This window comes from Pipistrellus kuhlii, unplaced genomic scaffold (genome assembly GCF_014108245.1).
Source record: "Pipistrellus kuhlii isolate mPipKuh1 unplaced genomic scaffold, mPipKuh1.p scaffold_m20_p_13, whole genome shotgun sequence".
NCBI lineage: Eukaryota > Metazoa > Chordata > Mammalia > Chiroptera > Vespertilionidae > Pipistrellus > Pipistrellus kuhlii.
Genome location: NW_023425438.1, coordinates 7,177,235 through 7,192,351, shown reverse-complemented (window position 1 = coordinate 7,192,351; position 15,117 = coordinate 7,177,235). Strand labels below are relative to the sequence as shown.

The 15,117-nt window shown below is 40.6% G+C and overlaps 1 protein-coding gene across 1 annotated transcript; it reads right to left on the bottom strand.

Moving 5' to 3' along the window:
• Nucleotides 1-1,010: 1,010 nt before the first annotated feature.
• On the bottom strand, nt 1,011-12,037 carry SULT6B1 (sulfotransferase family 6B member 1). The gene is made up of 7 exons (XM_036434753.2): nt 11,833-12,037; nt 10,759-10,871; nt 8,957-9,046; nt 7,747-7,873; nt 6,716-6,810; nt 4,667-4,823; nt 1,011-1,665 (listed from the first exon to the last, which is right to left on the bottom strand). The coding sequence occupies exons 1-7, from the start codon at nt 12,029-12,031 to the stop codon at nt 1,535-1,537; spliced, it is 912 nt and encodes a 303-aa protein (XP_036290646.1). The 5' UTR covers nt 12,032-12,037; the 3' UTR covers nt 1,011-1,534.
• Nucleotides 12,038-15,117: the final 3,080 nt, after the last annotated feature.

The window sequence follows — 15,117 nt, the reverse complement described above, 5'->3', positions numbered from 1 at the left end:
GACAGTGGGCTGGAGCAGTGCAGACAGTGGCAGTCCCTGGTGGGAGACAGCCCTCAGCAAGCCGCGTGCACTGTCCTTCCAGTGCCGTCTAAGCCCCAAACCAAGCTGCAGGAGACCAGGAGCAGCAGAAGGGAAACTGAAAGTGCTGAATCTCACGGTAAGCCTTCCCACACATGCTCAAAGCTCTGCCTCCTGCTCCTGTGACGTCATCGGCTCTGCTCCCCCCCATGGAGGACCTGCCCTTCCCCAAACAGGAACTCCAAGCCGCAGCCCGTTACTGCGGCTTCGTCATGCCCTCCAGTCATCAGGGAGACAAGGAAGACCCGACCGGTTTGGCCCAGTGGCTAGAACTTTGGCCTGAAACGGAAGAGTCCTGGGTTTTTATAGGGTGGGGTGTTTTTTTCAGTATGTAGGTTGTATGTGTCTAGGAATATTTTCATTTCTCCTAGGTTCTCTCATTGGTTGTATAATGGTCCTTCATTTCTTATGATGCTTAGTATTTCTTTGTTATCAGTTCTAATGTCTCCTCTTTGATTTGTGTGTTGTTTTGTGGGTTTTTTTTGTGGGGTTTTTTTTCGGGGGGGGGGGGGGAGTTGGCCTCTCACTCTAATCTGTAAATTTCTCTCTAATAAAAAGATTTTCCTTCTATATCTGTTTGCAAATGTGGGACTTTCTCCAGGATTTATGCCTAGGTATACAATGGCTGGAATGTAAGATATATGGTCATATAACTTTACCAAATTGCTTTCCAAAATGTAAAAGGGTATACTTCTGTTCCTCCTCTCCCAGCTTTTGTGCCAACCATTTTCTTCTACATATATTATAAATTGCAAAGTACAGGATTATTACTTTTTGGTTTGAATAGGCAGTTATCTTTTAAAGAGGTTTTAAAATGAGGAAAATAGCTCTTACATATACTCACCTATGCACCATCTCTGGTGCTCTTTATTCCTTTGTGTAGATTAACATTTCCATCTGCTATCATGTTCCTTTTACCTATACCCCTTTGTCGAATATTCCTTGTAGTGCACATATGTTAGGGACTATTTCTCCCAGTTTTTAATCTAGAAAAGTTCTTTATCTTTGTGTCAGATACATTTTTAAAAATATTTTTTATTGATTTCAGAGAGGAAGGGAGGAGAGAGAGAGAGAGAAACATCAATGAGAGAGACACATTGATTGGCTGTCTTCTGTATGCCAGAGCGAGCCCACAACCCAGGCACATGCCCTGACCGGGAATCAAACCTCTTGGTCCACGGGACAATGCTTAATCTACTAAGCCACACCAGCCGGGCATGTTAGGTACATTTATTTAATATCCCTCTTTTAGCTAAGTGGCCTTTTCTCAAAAAGTGAACAAACTTCAGTTTTTGCTGAAAAGCTTCAGGTATTATTATTGTTTTTAACTCTGTGTTATTTATCTCTACATGTTATTTATAATTATTTGATCATTGGATCAATGTGTTACTTAATTATTTAAATTCAGTTACGACTAAGGAAAACAAAACCCCCAGGCCTGATGAACTGACCAGAATCAAGTTTGGCAATATGACTCATACTTCAACTTGGCTCCGAGGACAGTGCCTGCTAAGCACTCTTGGAATTTTTCATCCATTTCCTGGTTCTGAGTTGCATTGAACAGATTTTTCCAATCACCAACTTCACCTACAGCACACACAAAAAAAAACAGTAGACCCAGACACCTGTTAGAATATTTTTCAGTTTGCCATTTTTCATTGTAGTGTTTCACTTTGAAGTGTGATATGACCATATACCTTATAACCCAGCAATTATACACCAAGGCATAAATCCTGGAGAAATGGACACATGAAAAAATTAGACAGTCTTGAAAACAAATGTAGCCCTAGCTGGTTTGGTTCAGTGGCTAGAACGTCAGCCTACGGACTGGAGGGTCCCAGGTTCAATTCCAGTCAAGGGCACAATCCCCAGTAGGGGGCATGCAGGAGGCAGCTGATCAATAACTCTCATTATTGATGTTTTTATCACTCTCCCTTCCTCTATGAAATAATACACACACACACACACACACACACACACACACACTAGAGGCATGGTGCACAAAATTTGTGCACTGAGGGGGTGTCCCTCAGCCTGGCCTGTGCCCTCTCGAAGTCCGGGATCCTTTGCTCCTTAGTGCTGCTGCGGAGGCGGGAGAGGCTTCTGCCACCACTGCTGCACTTGCCAGCTGTGAGCCCTGCTTCTGGCTGAGCAGCCCTCCCCTTGTGGGAGTGCACTGACCACCAGGGCGCAGCTCTTGTTTTGAGTGTCTTCCCCCTGGTGGTCAGTACACATCATAGCAACCAGTTGTTCTGGTTGGTCCACCATAACGGTCGCTTATCTGTGGTATGGTAGGTGACATGCATTTTTTTTGTTGTTGTTGTTAATCCTCACCTGGGGGTATTTTTTCCATTGCTTTTAGATAGAGTGGTGGTAGGGGGTGGGGGGAGAGGGGGTAGGAGGTGTTGGGGGAGCAGGAGAGAGAGAGAAACATTGATATAAGAGAGACATCTCGATTGGTTGTCTCCTGCAGGCCCTTCAACTAGAGCCTGGAATGGACCTGCAACTCAGGTATGTGCCCTTGATTGGAAATCAAACCTAAAACCCTTCCCTGTGTGGCCGACACTAACCACTGAGCACACTGGCCAGGGCGGTGACTTGCTTTCTTGATATCACTAAGCGGGACCTTGGTCCCAATGACCTCCCATCTCCATCTCTCTCCCAATACGCAGGACCTAAAATCCTACTTCCTCAAGAGCCAGTTTTTCCTCTCTAAAGTACTTTAAGTAGCTTCAATAGCCTTGAGAATTAACATTTTACAGCAAGTTTTGGTTAGGACCTCAGATTCTGAAAATTTTGCAAAAGGCGATTATTTGCCTGGGATTTGGATATGTTTTTCTCATTTGCTTTTAAAAGTAAAGGAAGTTGCCCTGACCAGTTTGGTTCAACTTGTTTGATCATCAGCAGTTTGATTATTTCAGGAGGCAGCCAATCAATGTTTCTCTCCCTCTCCCTTCCTCTCTCCCTAAAAATCAATAAAAAGAAGCAATATATATATATATATATATAATAGTAAAGGAAGTTACTTCTCCCTTTAGAATCCTTTGATCATTTGGGTTGAAGTTATTAGTTCTTTGTTGCATAAGCCATTGAAATTTATCCTCATAAAAAGGGTTTAAAGACATGAGGAAATGCTTACCCATATTTTCCGGTGTATAAGACGACCCCCTAATTTTACAGTTAAAACATAGGTTTAGGCCTATATTTGCTGTATAAGACTACCCCCCACTTCTGAGGCAACACCAGTTCTTTTTTTAATAGACCGCCTCTCTACTCTGGCCAATCTGAGCAGGCTTTTTTTTGGTTTCAAAGTCATCTTATACGCCAGAAAATATGGTAGATACATGAAGGGAATAAAATGAAACACAAAACTGTTTACAAATGTCATTGATTACATAAAACATCACAGAATAAAGCTGGGAGAAATATGCCAAAACATTAAACCTTCCCAGTGAGAGAAATAGGAATAACTTGTAATGCTTTTACACATTTTTCAGTGCTTTCCGAATTTTCAACAGAAATATTATTAAAAATCTTGGTATTAGGTTATTTATTTTAGTATTTTTCTATTCTGAATGGTATTTGATTAACAATGTATAGAAGAAAGGTTGCATTTCTCTCCTCCTTAAAGCTAATAAGACTGAACACAAAAATCAGGGCTACTGTCAGGAATCCAAAATGAAATCAGTTTTACAATCAATGTTCCATTCACAATGGATTTTGAAAATAGGCCTTCGCTTGAGAAAGTGTAGTTGAGTTAAGCAGACCTAAGTTCAAATCCTGACTCCATCATTTATTAGCTTTGTGACAGTGACAAATTACTATCTCTGTGCATAGTGCCCACGTTGTAAAATTAAGGATGAAATATTTTATTTTATTTTTGCTATGAAATTTAAGCCCATCAAGGGTCTAACACATGCTGGATGCCCAATAATTGATAGCTACTGTGGTTATATGGGCTGCCTCTAAATCACATGATACTTTCAATACATATGCAATGAAGTAAAACTGGCAATCCCTAAGCTATCCTATCATAAGTTTCCATAAGCAATTAGAATGCTATCATGAAATTTAGTAAAATCATCAGTGCCAGAGACAAGGCGTTGCCTACCCAATACTCATTTTCTTCTTCTTCCTTATTAACAAAACCCTCGTTTTCATTGGGTAATCATGTGCCCACCTGAAAAATAAAATCACATCTCCCAGCCAACAAGCGCAGTGAGAGGCGGCCAACAAGAAGTCACAGAGCAAGGCTTCCAGCAAAGCCCGTGAAAGGGGTCTCACTGAGCTAACACACATGGCTCTGTCTCTTGCCCTTTCCCTTTTTATTGTCATAAAATAATCCTTCCATTTTAATGTAGTGGTGGAGCTCTAGCTGCTCCCTCGTCATCACACAAGGTGACGAGCAGAAAGGTGGAAGCAACTCAGTACTCAACTAAGAGACACCGCGGTGCTGCCGGTTCCAGCTCTCACCCGTGGCCAGTCTTCTTGTTGAGAAAAAAACAACCTGTCTCATTTAAGATCAAGTGACAGGGGTCGCCTGCTCCGTACAGATGGACGGACGTCCTGGACACCACCGCCACCTTACCTTTGCGAAACAGGAACGGGCCCAGGGCCCCGTGCGTGTGCGGGGCCTTCGCTCGCATCGCCTGGAAGGTGCTCTGAGCAGAGATGGTTTGAATCTGCTCCCCCGTGAGAGAGAGTCCAAGGAACTCTGCGATTTGTTTTATTCCGGCGGCCAGATTCTAAAAACAAAAATGTAAAGGGTCACCTTCTTTCTCTGGGAATTGTTCCGGGAGCAAAGATGGGTTTCTGGATTTATGAAGCCTGTTAAACTCATCTATCTCTCTACTTAGATTTACTTGGATACCTCTGTATAATTAGGGGTGTCGAACTCAATCAGAGAAGGGGCCAAAATCTAAAATCCAGCCTAAATCGCGGCCGAATGGTTTACTGAACAGTCATAAACTGTCATTGTGATGGAAACGCAGCGGAGTGCAGTGATGACAGCGCAGTGCGGGCCACATTGCAAGGCCTGGCGGGACAGATTTGGCCCGCGGGCCTTGTGTTTGACACATGTGGTATAAATAGTCGAGATATCCTTAGAAGATAGAAGATAGTCTGTATTGGTTTCACTTTATGGTTTTAATTTAGAATTCTTATTCAACTATTTTGGATATAAATAATGATAGTAATTATTAATTAATACATTAGACTTTTATCTAAAATGAGTCTTTATTATTATTATTGTTGTTGTTGTTGTTGTTAACCCTCACCCAAGGATGTTTTTCCATTGATTTTTAGCGAGAATGGGAAAAAAAAGAGGGAAATTCAGAAACATCAAAGTGAGAGAAACACATCGATTGGCTGCCTCCTGCACACATCCATCCAGGGCTCTAGCCAGGGCGGAGCCTGCAACTGAGGCACATGCCCTTGACCGGAATGGAACCTGCGGCCCTTTAGTCCGCAGGCCAATGCTCTATCCACTGAGCCAGCCTGGCCAGGGCTGATTTTCCTCTTCGTATCCACCTAGAAGTAAACCACTTCTCATCGCCTCCACTGCTCTGGCCTGAGCCACCATCTTCCCTCGGCTGCACTCCTTCCTACAGGAGCCTCCTCTCCAGTCTGTTCTCACACACCAGCCAGAACGATCCTATTAAATCATGTCCACCGCTATCACATGTCGGCTGGAATCCCACAGTGGCTTTCTATTTCACTCAGAGTGAAAGCCAAGTGATTTCAATGAACTGCCACGCCATTCCTCACACTCCTCACCACGGGTTCACCTCTCCTGGCCCAGCACACCTGCCTGCTTCCTGTCCCTGCAGCACCCAGAAGCTCCTGCCTCGGGGCCTTTGCTTCAGTCCATTCTCTCTGCCTCAGAAGCTCTGGCCCCAGGCACCCACGTGGCTCACTCCTTCACTACCTGCAGATCTTTGCTTAAATCCCACCCTCTCCATGACCATCCCATTTTATACTGGGATTTGTCTCGCATCCCAAACCCCTATCCTCAGGCATCCAGTTTTTTCTTCGTCAGCTATGCCATTTCCTTTTCCTCACATATTACACACATTTTTATTTTTATTGGTTATTATTCATCATTCTGTCTTCTTGCCTTCTCCGGGGAGAATGTGAGCTTCTCCAGGGCAGTGAGCTTTGTCTGGTCTGCGCACTGATGTATCCCCAGGGCCTAGAACAGTGGTCGGCAAACTCATTGGTCAACAGAGCCACAGTTTGCTGACTACTGGCCTAGAACAATGCTGAGCACTCACTGTTTGTGAATAAACAATAAAAAATTACATGGAAAACATAAATTCAAAGTCGAATGTATGTTCAATTAAATCTCAGTTAAGACCTACCCATTGTTTTTCTCATTCCGAATTTGGACCATCTATCATAAAAGGAAAATAAAGCAGCACCTGTTAGTTACAAATTGCTAAGCATTATTTTATTTATATTAAATAATCAACCTAAGCACTTATGTGTTGTTTGTTTTCCCTAACAGCATACACATATCTGAATATTCTTCTTTCTTTTTCATTGAGTACAATATGTGTTCATACATCCAGACATTATAAATAAGTGTTCCATGTTGTAGTTGATAGTAAATCTTTCAGTAGAATGTAAATAATCTCACCTCTTTCAGGTCCTCATATAATATGAACTTAACATTTTCATTATCAAGATGTTTGTTCCAATTAATTGCAAAATTAAAATAGCTCCCCCAAGAAACTAAAAACACAAGAAAAAAATATTAAGGAATTTAAAATAACGGAGGTTAAAATATGAACTATATTTGAATGAGCTCAAAACAAGATGTTTATGTTATTATAAATCCCTGCTCCAAAAGGACTGGCACAGCCAGTCTTATTAGATATTTGTTTATTTATTTTCATAAATACCAATACAACTAAGCAAGTTGTAAAATGGCTTGATAAAAACTGCAAGACATTCATGAATATTTAGGTGAATAAAATAATTCAGAAACAGTGAGTGATACATGAAAATTGATAGATATAATGCCAGAAAGAAATGATGAGACAGATATTATCTAGGTCAGTATTGTCCAGTTAAGTAGCCACATTAAGAAAAAAAAAAAATAGGTGGACTTAATGTTAATATTTTATTTTATTTAACCCAGTATACCCCAAAATAGTATTACTTCACCATGTAATTGGATATAAACATTATTAATGAAGCATTACATACTACTTCTGTATTTTAAGTCTTCGAAGCCAGAATACTAAGTTTATATCAGAATCACTGGATATATGTTTAGACTACATAAAACGTACAGTTGGAAAACAGAGCCACTACTGAAAGAAGGCATTAATTAATCTGCTACTTAATGGCTGTATGACCTCTCTATGCCTCTATTTCTTTCTTCATTAAATGGGGATAATAATGGTATTATCCATATAGGGGTCTGATGAGGATTAGGGGTAAATAACGTGTGTTAATGAGAGCATGTAGTGCCTGGCAGTAGTCACTGCTAAGGAAGCGGTAGCTATTTTATCTCATAGTAATCACTATTTCATTTAAAAGTTAATTTTGGCTTCTGGATCCGACTTCATCTCCTTTGTTTCTTTACCCTAAAACACATTTGAATTTTCGTATTTATGAGATCATCTGTCAAAGTAAGAAGAATGGTTCTACCAGCAGCCATACCTTGTCCTCTCATGAATTGTCTGAAGAATTCTTCCCAGGAGCCATAGCTTGGAATATCAGGGACATCATTGTGGAAATGGAAAAAAGATACTGCGGTATCTTTAGGATTTCGAAATATCACCAGTATCTAGGGAGACAAAAACAAAACAAAACAAAAAAACCCTAAGTTAATTGATTTAGGTCTATGTTTTGAAGATCGGAGTAGATGACGTTTTTTGTGCTTGTTTTCTAAATATATTTTTATTGATTTCAGAGAAGACGGGAGAGGAAAAGAGAGCTAGAAACATCAATGAGAGAGAATCATTGATTGACTGCCTTCTGCACTCCCCCTACTGTGGATTCAACCCACAACCCGGGCATGTGGTCTTGACCAGAATCGAATGTGGGACCCTTCAATCCCCAAGCAAATGCTCTATCCATTGAGCCAAACTGGCTAGGGTGGAGAAGATGACCTTTAAGGTATTTTCCAATTCTAAGTTCCTAGGATTCTGTGCCCTGGCTACCCTAGTGATTTCTTCCCTCCTCCAGTATTTCCCCTCTTTCCTGTTACCATTGCAGTTATCTTAGCTGTTTCCCTCCTCCCACTCTCTTTGCTATTACTGCCCTATCCTCTTATTCTTATTTGTTTTTAATTAATTTTCATCGTTGCTCCTGAGACAGAGAAAAGAGGCACAAGAAATAAGGAATTGGGGAGAGTCAGGTGAAAACAAAAAGGTTTGGGTAAAAACTAATAATTATAAGAATAGATCCATACTGTTGAACAAAACAAAGTTTTTCTTTAAACAAAAAAGAGTAGCCAAAACACCTATAGTAATGTATGTATCACATGACGTATGAAACTCAGAAATAAAATCGCTTCAGACTTTAGGTAACTAGTGCTCACCAGATAGACCCAAAGGAACCATTTTTGCTCATCTTCCCAGGTTGTATTCTTTTGTTAAACACTAAATATCCTAGTGGGGTTCTGAAATCTCTTCACTATAAAACGTATTTTAAAACATATATGTTTTATGTCCTAGCTGAAAATTCCTTTGATCTATGCAACTACAACAGATATATCTGAGGAAAGAGACAACAAAAGAAGTGCCTAAATCTCGGTGTCATTTATTAAAATTCTATGATGAGTAACAACGTCATCATATAGCTCAGAAAGCCAATCGCTATACATTAAAAACTTCAAACTGAAATACCGGTTGGGAAGGACACTCACCTTAGCTTTATTCTTGAAGATGGACCCAGGGAGTTTGTCATAATGGAGATGAGTTGCCAGAATCCTCGGTGATGGAAACTGTTTCATTCTCTTAAAAATATATACAATCAAAAGGAAAAAATAAAAATATAAAAATATATACAATCAGGTGAAAGCGCACGCACGTGTGTGTGTGTGTGTGTGTGTGTGTGTGTGTGTGTTTGTGTGTATAGTGAATCACTCCTAAACTTAGTGAGTGTCTGATAGTAGTTTTAATCATCACTATTACTGTGTCTTCTCCTCTTTTTTTTTTTTTAAATATATTTTATTGATTTTTTACAGAGAGGAAGAGAGAAGGATAGAGAGTTCAAAACATCGATGAGAGAGAATCATCGATCAGCTGCCTCTTCCACACCCCCTACTGGGGATGTGCCCACAACCAAGGTACATGCCCTTGACCGGAATCGAACCCGGGACCTTTCAATCTGCAGGCTGACACTCTATCCATTGAGCCAAACCGGTTTTGGCTCTATTGTTTTTTTGTGGTTTTTTTTTTTTTACATGTCTATTTCCTTTGTGTGAATGAGGAGTGGAGAATCATAACAGAATAAATAGTTAAAATCTTCCTTTTGAACTTCCTTGTTGGGTACTGCATATCATTTTTTTTTTTTTAATTTACCTTTTCCCACAATCATACCAAATATTTTGTTCAAGAATGCTCATAATCCGCAATCCACTCTTTCCCTGAATTCGTATCTTTTCTACATTCAATAGAATGGGTCCAAGAGGTGATTGGGAGTCATAATACTTGACTTACAATAATTGCTCTTTTTAGACTTGGACGTAATTTTAGGTTCATTCACAATAATCCTCTCAGGTAGATATGGTAACCCTCCTTTTAGAGATTAACCACAGGCTTTGAGGTTTTCAGCTCTTTGTGAAGAATCACACAGGTGGTAATTTTCAGATTAAGTTATAGAGTCCTTTTTCCACCATAAAGACAAGTGGGAAATGGGAAAGTTCCTAAAAGAATTAGAAAAATACCCAAGGGGAAAGTGGGAGGTAATTCTAACAAAACCAGTTAAGCATATAATAATATGTTCATGAAAATGTGATGTAACCTAACAGTAAGCAATGTAAAGACTAGATATAGCTACGTCTCATTTAAGAAAAATATATGTTTTAGAAAAGTGTTCTGTAAAGTGAATATCTTTCATGTGGAGTTCTATGCAAGTTGCATAGAAAAATATTTTTGTTCTTAAATATGATAAAATTACAAAAATACAAAAAAATGTTTTTAAAATTATCTGGAGGAAAACAATAAATAAACATTTCTGATAAGTTACAGATATTCAAAACCCAAATACCATACAGAGTTAAGACATTTTCCAGAAACCCTGGAGCTACAACCACGTGTCTCACTCACCTTATAAAAAACATTTTCATGTTAATTCAGATGTTCTTAGAAGACTTCCTTTTTACGGAAGCTTTCCCAATTTTTTAAAAATAAGCTGGCTATCCTGTATAGACCAGGTTAACAACTCAAATCAGAAAACTTGGGTTCAAATCTTAGCTCTGCCATTTATGACCTCCTTGATCTTGGGCAAGTCTCTACACTGTTATCCTCTGTAACATGGTGATAGGGTTATTCTGTAATAAAATGAGATAATCCCTGAAAAGTGTTGGGGATATGGTAAGCACACAATAAGTTGCAATCGTTATTAGTATTGTACGTTCTGAACTCAAAACTAAAAAATCCCCCAAACAGAAGAAATCTTTCTTTGATTATTTGCGATAAGTGTAAAGGCTGTTTTAATACTAACCTGATATTTTTCTGGGTCCCCACATTCAAGAATTGGGAATTCTGGATACTCATACTTTTTTTTAGAATCAGCAGATATTAATTCACTAATGATGTGAAGAATCCAATTTGAACCTGTAAGGAAAATCAGACAAAGTTCACTAAAGAGGCTTGATATATATATAGTCAAGGCATGTTACTTTAGCATATACATCATAAAAAGTAAAATCAACCCACATTCCCTGATGGGTACAGTTGGTTCTTTTGTGTTTAAAATAACCTGGGGTGTGGCAGGAAACAAGGGTTTGTGGAAAACAGTATTTCCTTACATTAATAAAAAATTCAACTTATTTCTCAGATTTCTCCTTTCACCTGAGACAGTCCTTCTTTTCTAATTATAACATGTTCATTATAGAAAAATTGTATGCTGCGGCAATGATTGCTTTTATATGTCTATGCTATTTTATCTTATATTAATGAATGTTTTCAATAGGAATACATAGCTGATTTTATAAAACCCCAGCATCAGTCAAGAGAAAGAAAAACGTTAAATGAGTGAGGTCGGCTTTAATAGACAGAGACCAAATAACAGATAAAAGAATCCAAAGTTGACTGTGTAAAATAAAATAATTTGGACTCTTCATGTCTTATTGTCCACCGATGAACGGCTGTGGTAAAACTGGTTTGAGGAACTGGAGGGTTGGTGCTTGGTCCTGAAAGAGAACCCATTCCAGGGAAACCATTACCTAAATTATGGACGTGGCCATGGCGTTTCTTCAATCAAAAATCAAGATGGAAAACCTCTACTGCATTCAGTGCTCCATGGCCACCAGACCTTCCTGCACTCGTGTTTCTGTTTCCGGCCCCTCTGCGCATCTCTCTCCTTCTGCACCCACCAGCCGTCACGTTCATCTCACACACCCCTCCCTCCTCAGACACCCCGGTCTCCAAACGGAGCAGTGTCAGTGACTGACTTTGCAGCCTGGGCTGGGACCCAGCCTGGCCATCTCCTCCCTGGCTTCTGGCTGGCTTCTGGCCTTGCACCCTGCCCTGCCCACGCCCCATGAGGAGGTGAACGTGAGCTGTCACTTATTACCACACTTCGGATAAGAGGCCAGCACGATGTCATCGCTTCTGGCTTCAAAGGTGCCCAAGGCGTGGAAGGTTTCTGAGCTGCACATGGTGACGGGGTAAGGAACACCCTGGTGGGTGAAGAACAAGCGAGAAAGCGCCGTTTCTTTAGATTTTTCCAAAGCTTCGTCGATGTAGTCGATAAATTTCGACTTGTGGGCCATGCTGGGTGCCTGTTCGTGCAGCTGCCCTCCAGGGGCAGCGATGGCTTTTAAGGGAGCTGTGCAGGGGGCGGGATACATGGCTCCTCCCAGTCACAGGAGAAGGAAGTCATTTCGTTCCCACCCAGCACCCCTCCCCGAGCCTTAAATACTTACCTGTGACAAAAGGCAAACCCCAGGTGCAAAACAACTGAGGATCACAGAATATCACCCCAAGGGTTGATTATATTACCATTATAGACACAAGGAAGGCAAGAATGGGATCTGTAAATAGACAATAATATATATTAAATATCCAACAAATAATTATTTAATTGAATCAGGTATACAATTGTCTTTCTTTGTTTAATATATTTTATTGATTTTTTTATAGAGAGGAAGGGAGAGGGATAGAGAGCTAGAAACATCGATGAGAGAGAATCATCGGTCAGCTGCCTCCTGCACACCCCCTACTGGGGATGTACCCTCAACCAAGGTACATGCCCTTGACCGGAATCGAACCTGGGACCCTTCATTCCTCAGGCCAACGCTCTATCACTGAGCCAAACAGGTCAGGCTGCCGCTGCATTCTTGTTGCTTCTTCATGTCCTACAAGAAACAAGGCCATGGGACTTTTCACACAAACAAACAACAAATCCAAAGCTCTGAGGAGAGAGATTTTTATGACCACAAGGGAAATACATTTCCTGGGTTCTAGAAGACTTTATTTAATAACGGCATTTTGGGAAATCACTGTGTCAAATGTACACGGCAATTGTGAGATGCCTTCCAGTTTCAGAAATGCAAGCCCATGAAAACACATGCATCATAGAATGGTGGAAACTTTATGTCAACAGAAAGTTATCTTACTGAGGCAGTCAGTGGTGAATGTGGGAGGGCAACTTTTAATCTCCATTTCTTAAAAAAATGATTGTATCGTTGAGAGTATTATAAATGTGCCCCATGCCGAAACCAGTTTGGCTCAGTGGGTAGAGCGTTGGCCTGCGGACTGAGGGGTCCCAGGTTCGATTCCGATCAAGGGCACGTACCTTGGTTGCGGGCACATCCCCAGTGGGGGGTGTGCAGGAGGCAGCTGATCGATGATTCTCTCTCATCGATGTTTCTAGCTCTCTATCCCTCTCTCTTCCTCTCTGTGAAAAATCATAAAATATATATTTAAAAAATTAAAAAAATAAATGTGCCCCATTTCTCCCCTTTTGCTCCCCTCCACCCACCTCCCCTCCCACCTCAGGCCTTCACCTCTATTGTCTGTATCCATGGGCAATGCATGTGCTTATACATCCTTTAGTTAACCTCTTTTACTCTCCACTCTGAGAGGAAGAGCTGGCCCAAGAGAGTGCCTAGTTAGGAATAGGTGTCTGGGTTTGGTGATAGTTGTGATATTTTTTTAAAGTTTGTAAAAAGGTAAAATTAGAATATGGGAGTGTTTTGCTGTTTTCATTTCCAAACAGCACTCCCCCTCGAAGGTCTTATGACCTTACATAAGAAGAGGATGCTGTTCACTGAAGGTGGGAAGGTTGCGTATTTCAGAATTTCCTCTCTGAAAGGAAAAGGGGGAGGACTGGACTCTCTGCCAAGCTGCTTAGTGGGATTGTGCCTTCCATTGTAGAATAGGGAAGATGGACTTTAAGATATTAATTCAAGCATTGTTATTGTCCTTTGCTCGAATCTCAGTGAGTCAAAAAGACAAGATCCCAGCTTGCAGTTCGGCTCCCGGGTCCATGTAGACCCAGGAGAAATGGGGGTAGTCCTCTCAGGCAGTGCTTCTTGACTTGGTTCCTGGCCCTGGTGGCAGTAGCATAGAAGGTTTATTTAAAGCTCCTTTCCTTGAGATTAAAAGAGAACATTCATACTTCTTTTCTTTTAAATAGTTTGTTTGTGTTTTTGTCTAAGAGAGAGAGAGATAAATAGAGAGAGAGAGAGAGAGAGAGAGAGAGAGAGAGAGAGAGAGAGAGAGAGAGACACAGATGACAAAAAAGTCATTATCAGGTGTCCCTCCCCCATAATATTCCCTTCTCTCATTTTGATAATGTGATTGATCACCCTGTGGGACTAAAAAATTAAAACTTTACTATTCTTACCTAAAAGAAATGAAACAGAGAAAGTTAAAAAAAGAAGAATAAAAAGAAAAAGAAGAAATTATAACACTAGGCAGGAGTGTGTGGGGAGTTGTTTTGCTGTTCACAATACTGTACCTCACTGACAGGAAACCAGCCCAGGCTTTGCATTGCACCTGGTACCTCAGTAGACCTTTATATCCCTTTTCTCATCCTCCCACCCCCACCCCCATCCTCCTACAGGGTATTACGGGCTAATACTTCTCACATTTTAATTTGCAATAGACTTGTCTAGGGATCTGGCTAAAAAGCAGATTCTGAGTCAGTGGATCTGCATTTCTAACAAGCTCCCAGGGGAAGCCTCTATTGCTGATTCGTGGGAACCATCACACTTTGGGCTGGAGGGTGAGGAAGAATGATTGAGCACAGGCTTTGGAGTTAGGGTCCCTGGTTCAAATCCCAGCTCTGTCTTTTGTAGGCTGTGTGATTGTGGGCAGGGTGAGCTTTTCCGCTTCTCTGCAAAATGAGATAGTCACAGCATGGGGTTGACTTGAGGATTAAATAAACTAATGTGTGTAGGCCACAGTCAAGATAGGCTCCTAGCCGAAACCCGGTTTGACTCAGTGGATAGAGCTGAAAGGTCCCAGGTTCGATGCTGGTCAAGGGCATGTGCCTTGGTTTCTGGCACATCCCGAGTGGGGGGTGTGCAAGAGGCAGCTGATGGATGATTCTCTCTCATCAATGTTTCTGACTCTCTATCCCTCTCTCTTCCTCTCTGTAAAAAATCAATAAAATATTAGGTCTAGTAATAATTAATGTCGTTTTCTAATACTTTTTAAAATCAAATTTATTTAAACAATACAACAAAATTTAATCAACAATATAGTTGTCGTTGTTTTCTACTACTTGTGCCCAACACTCAGGAAGCATTTTAATCCCTCTGTTGTAAAATTCTTGTGATTTTGATGCAAAAAATTCGGTCAATGCATTTTTGAGGCATTCTTCATTATTAAATTTTTTTCCAAGAAGAAA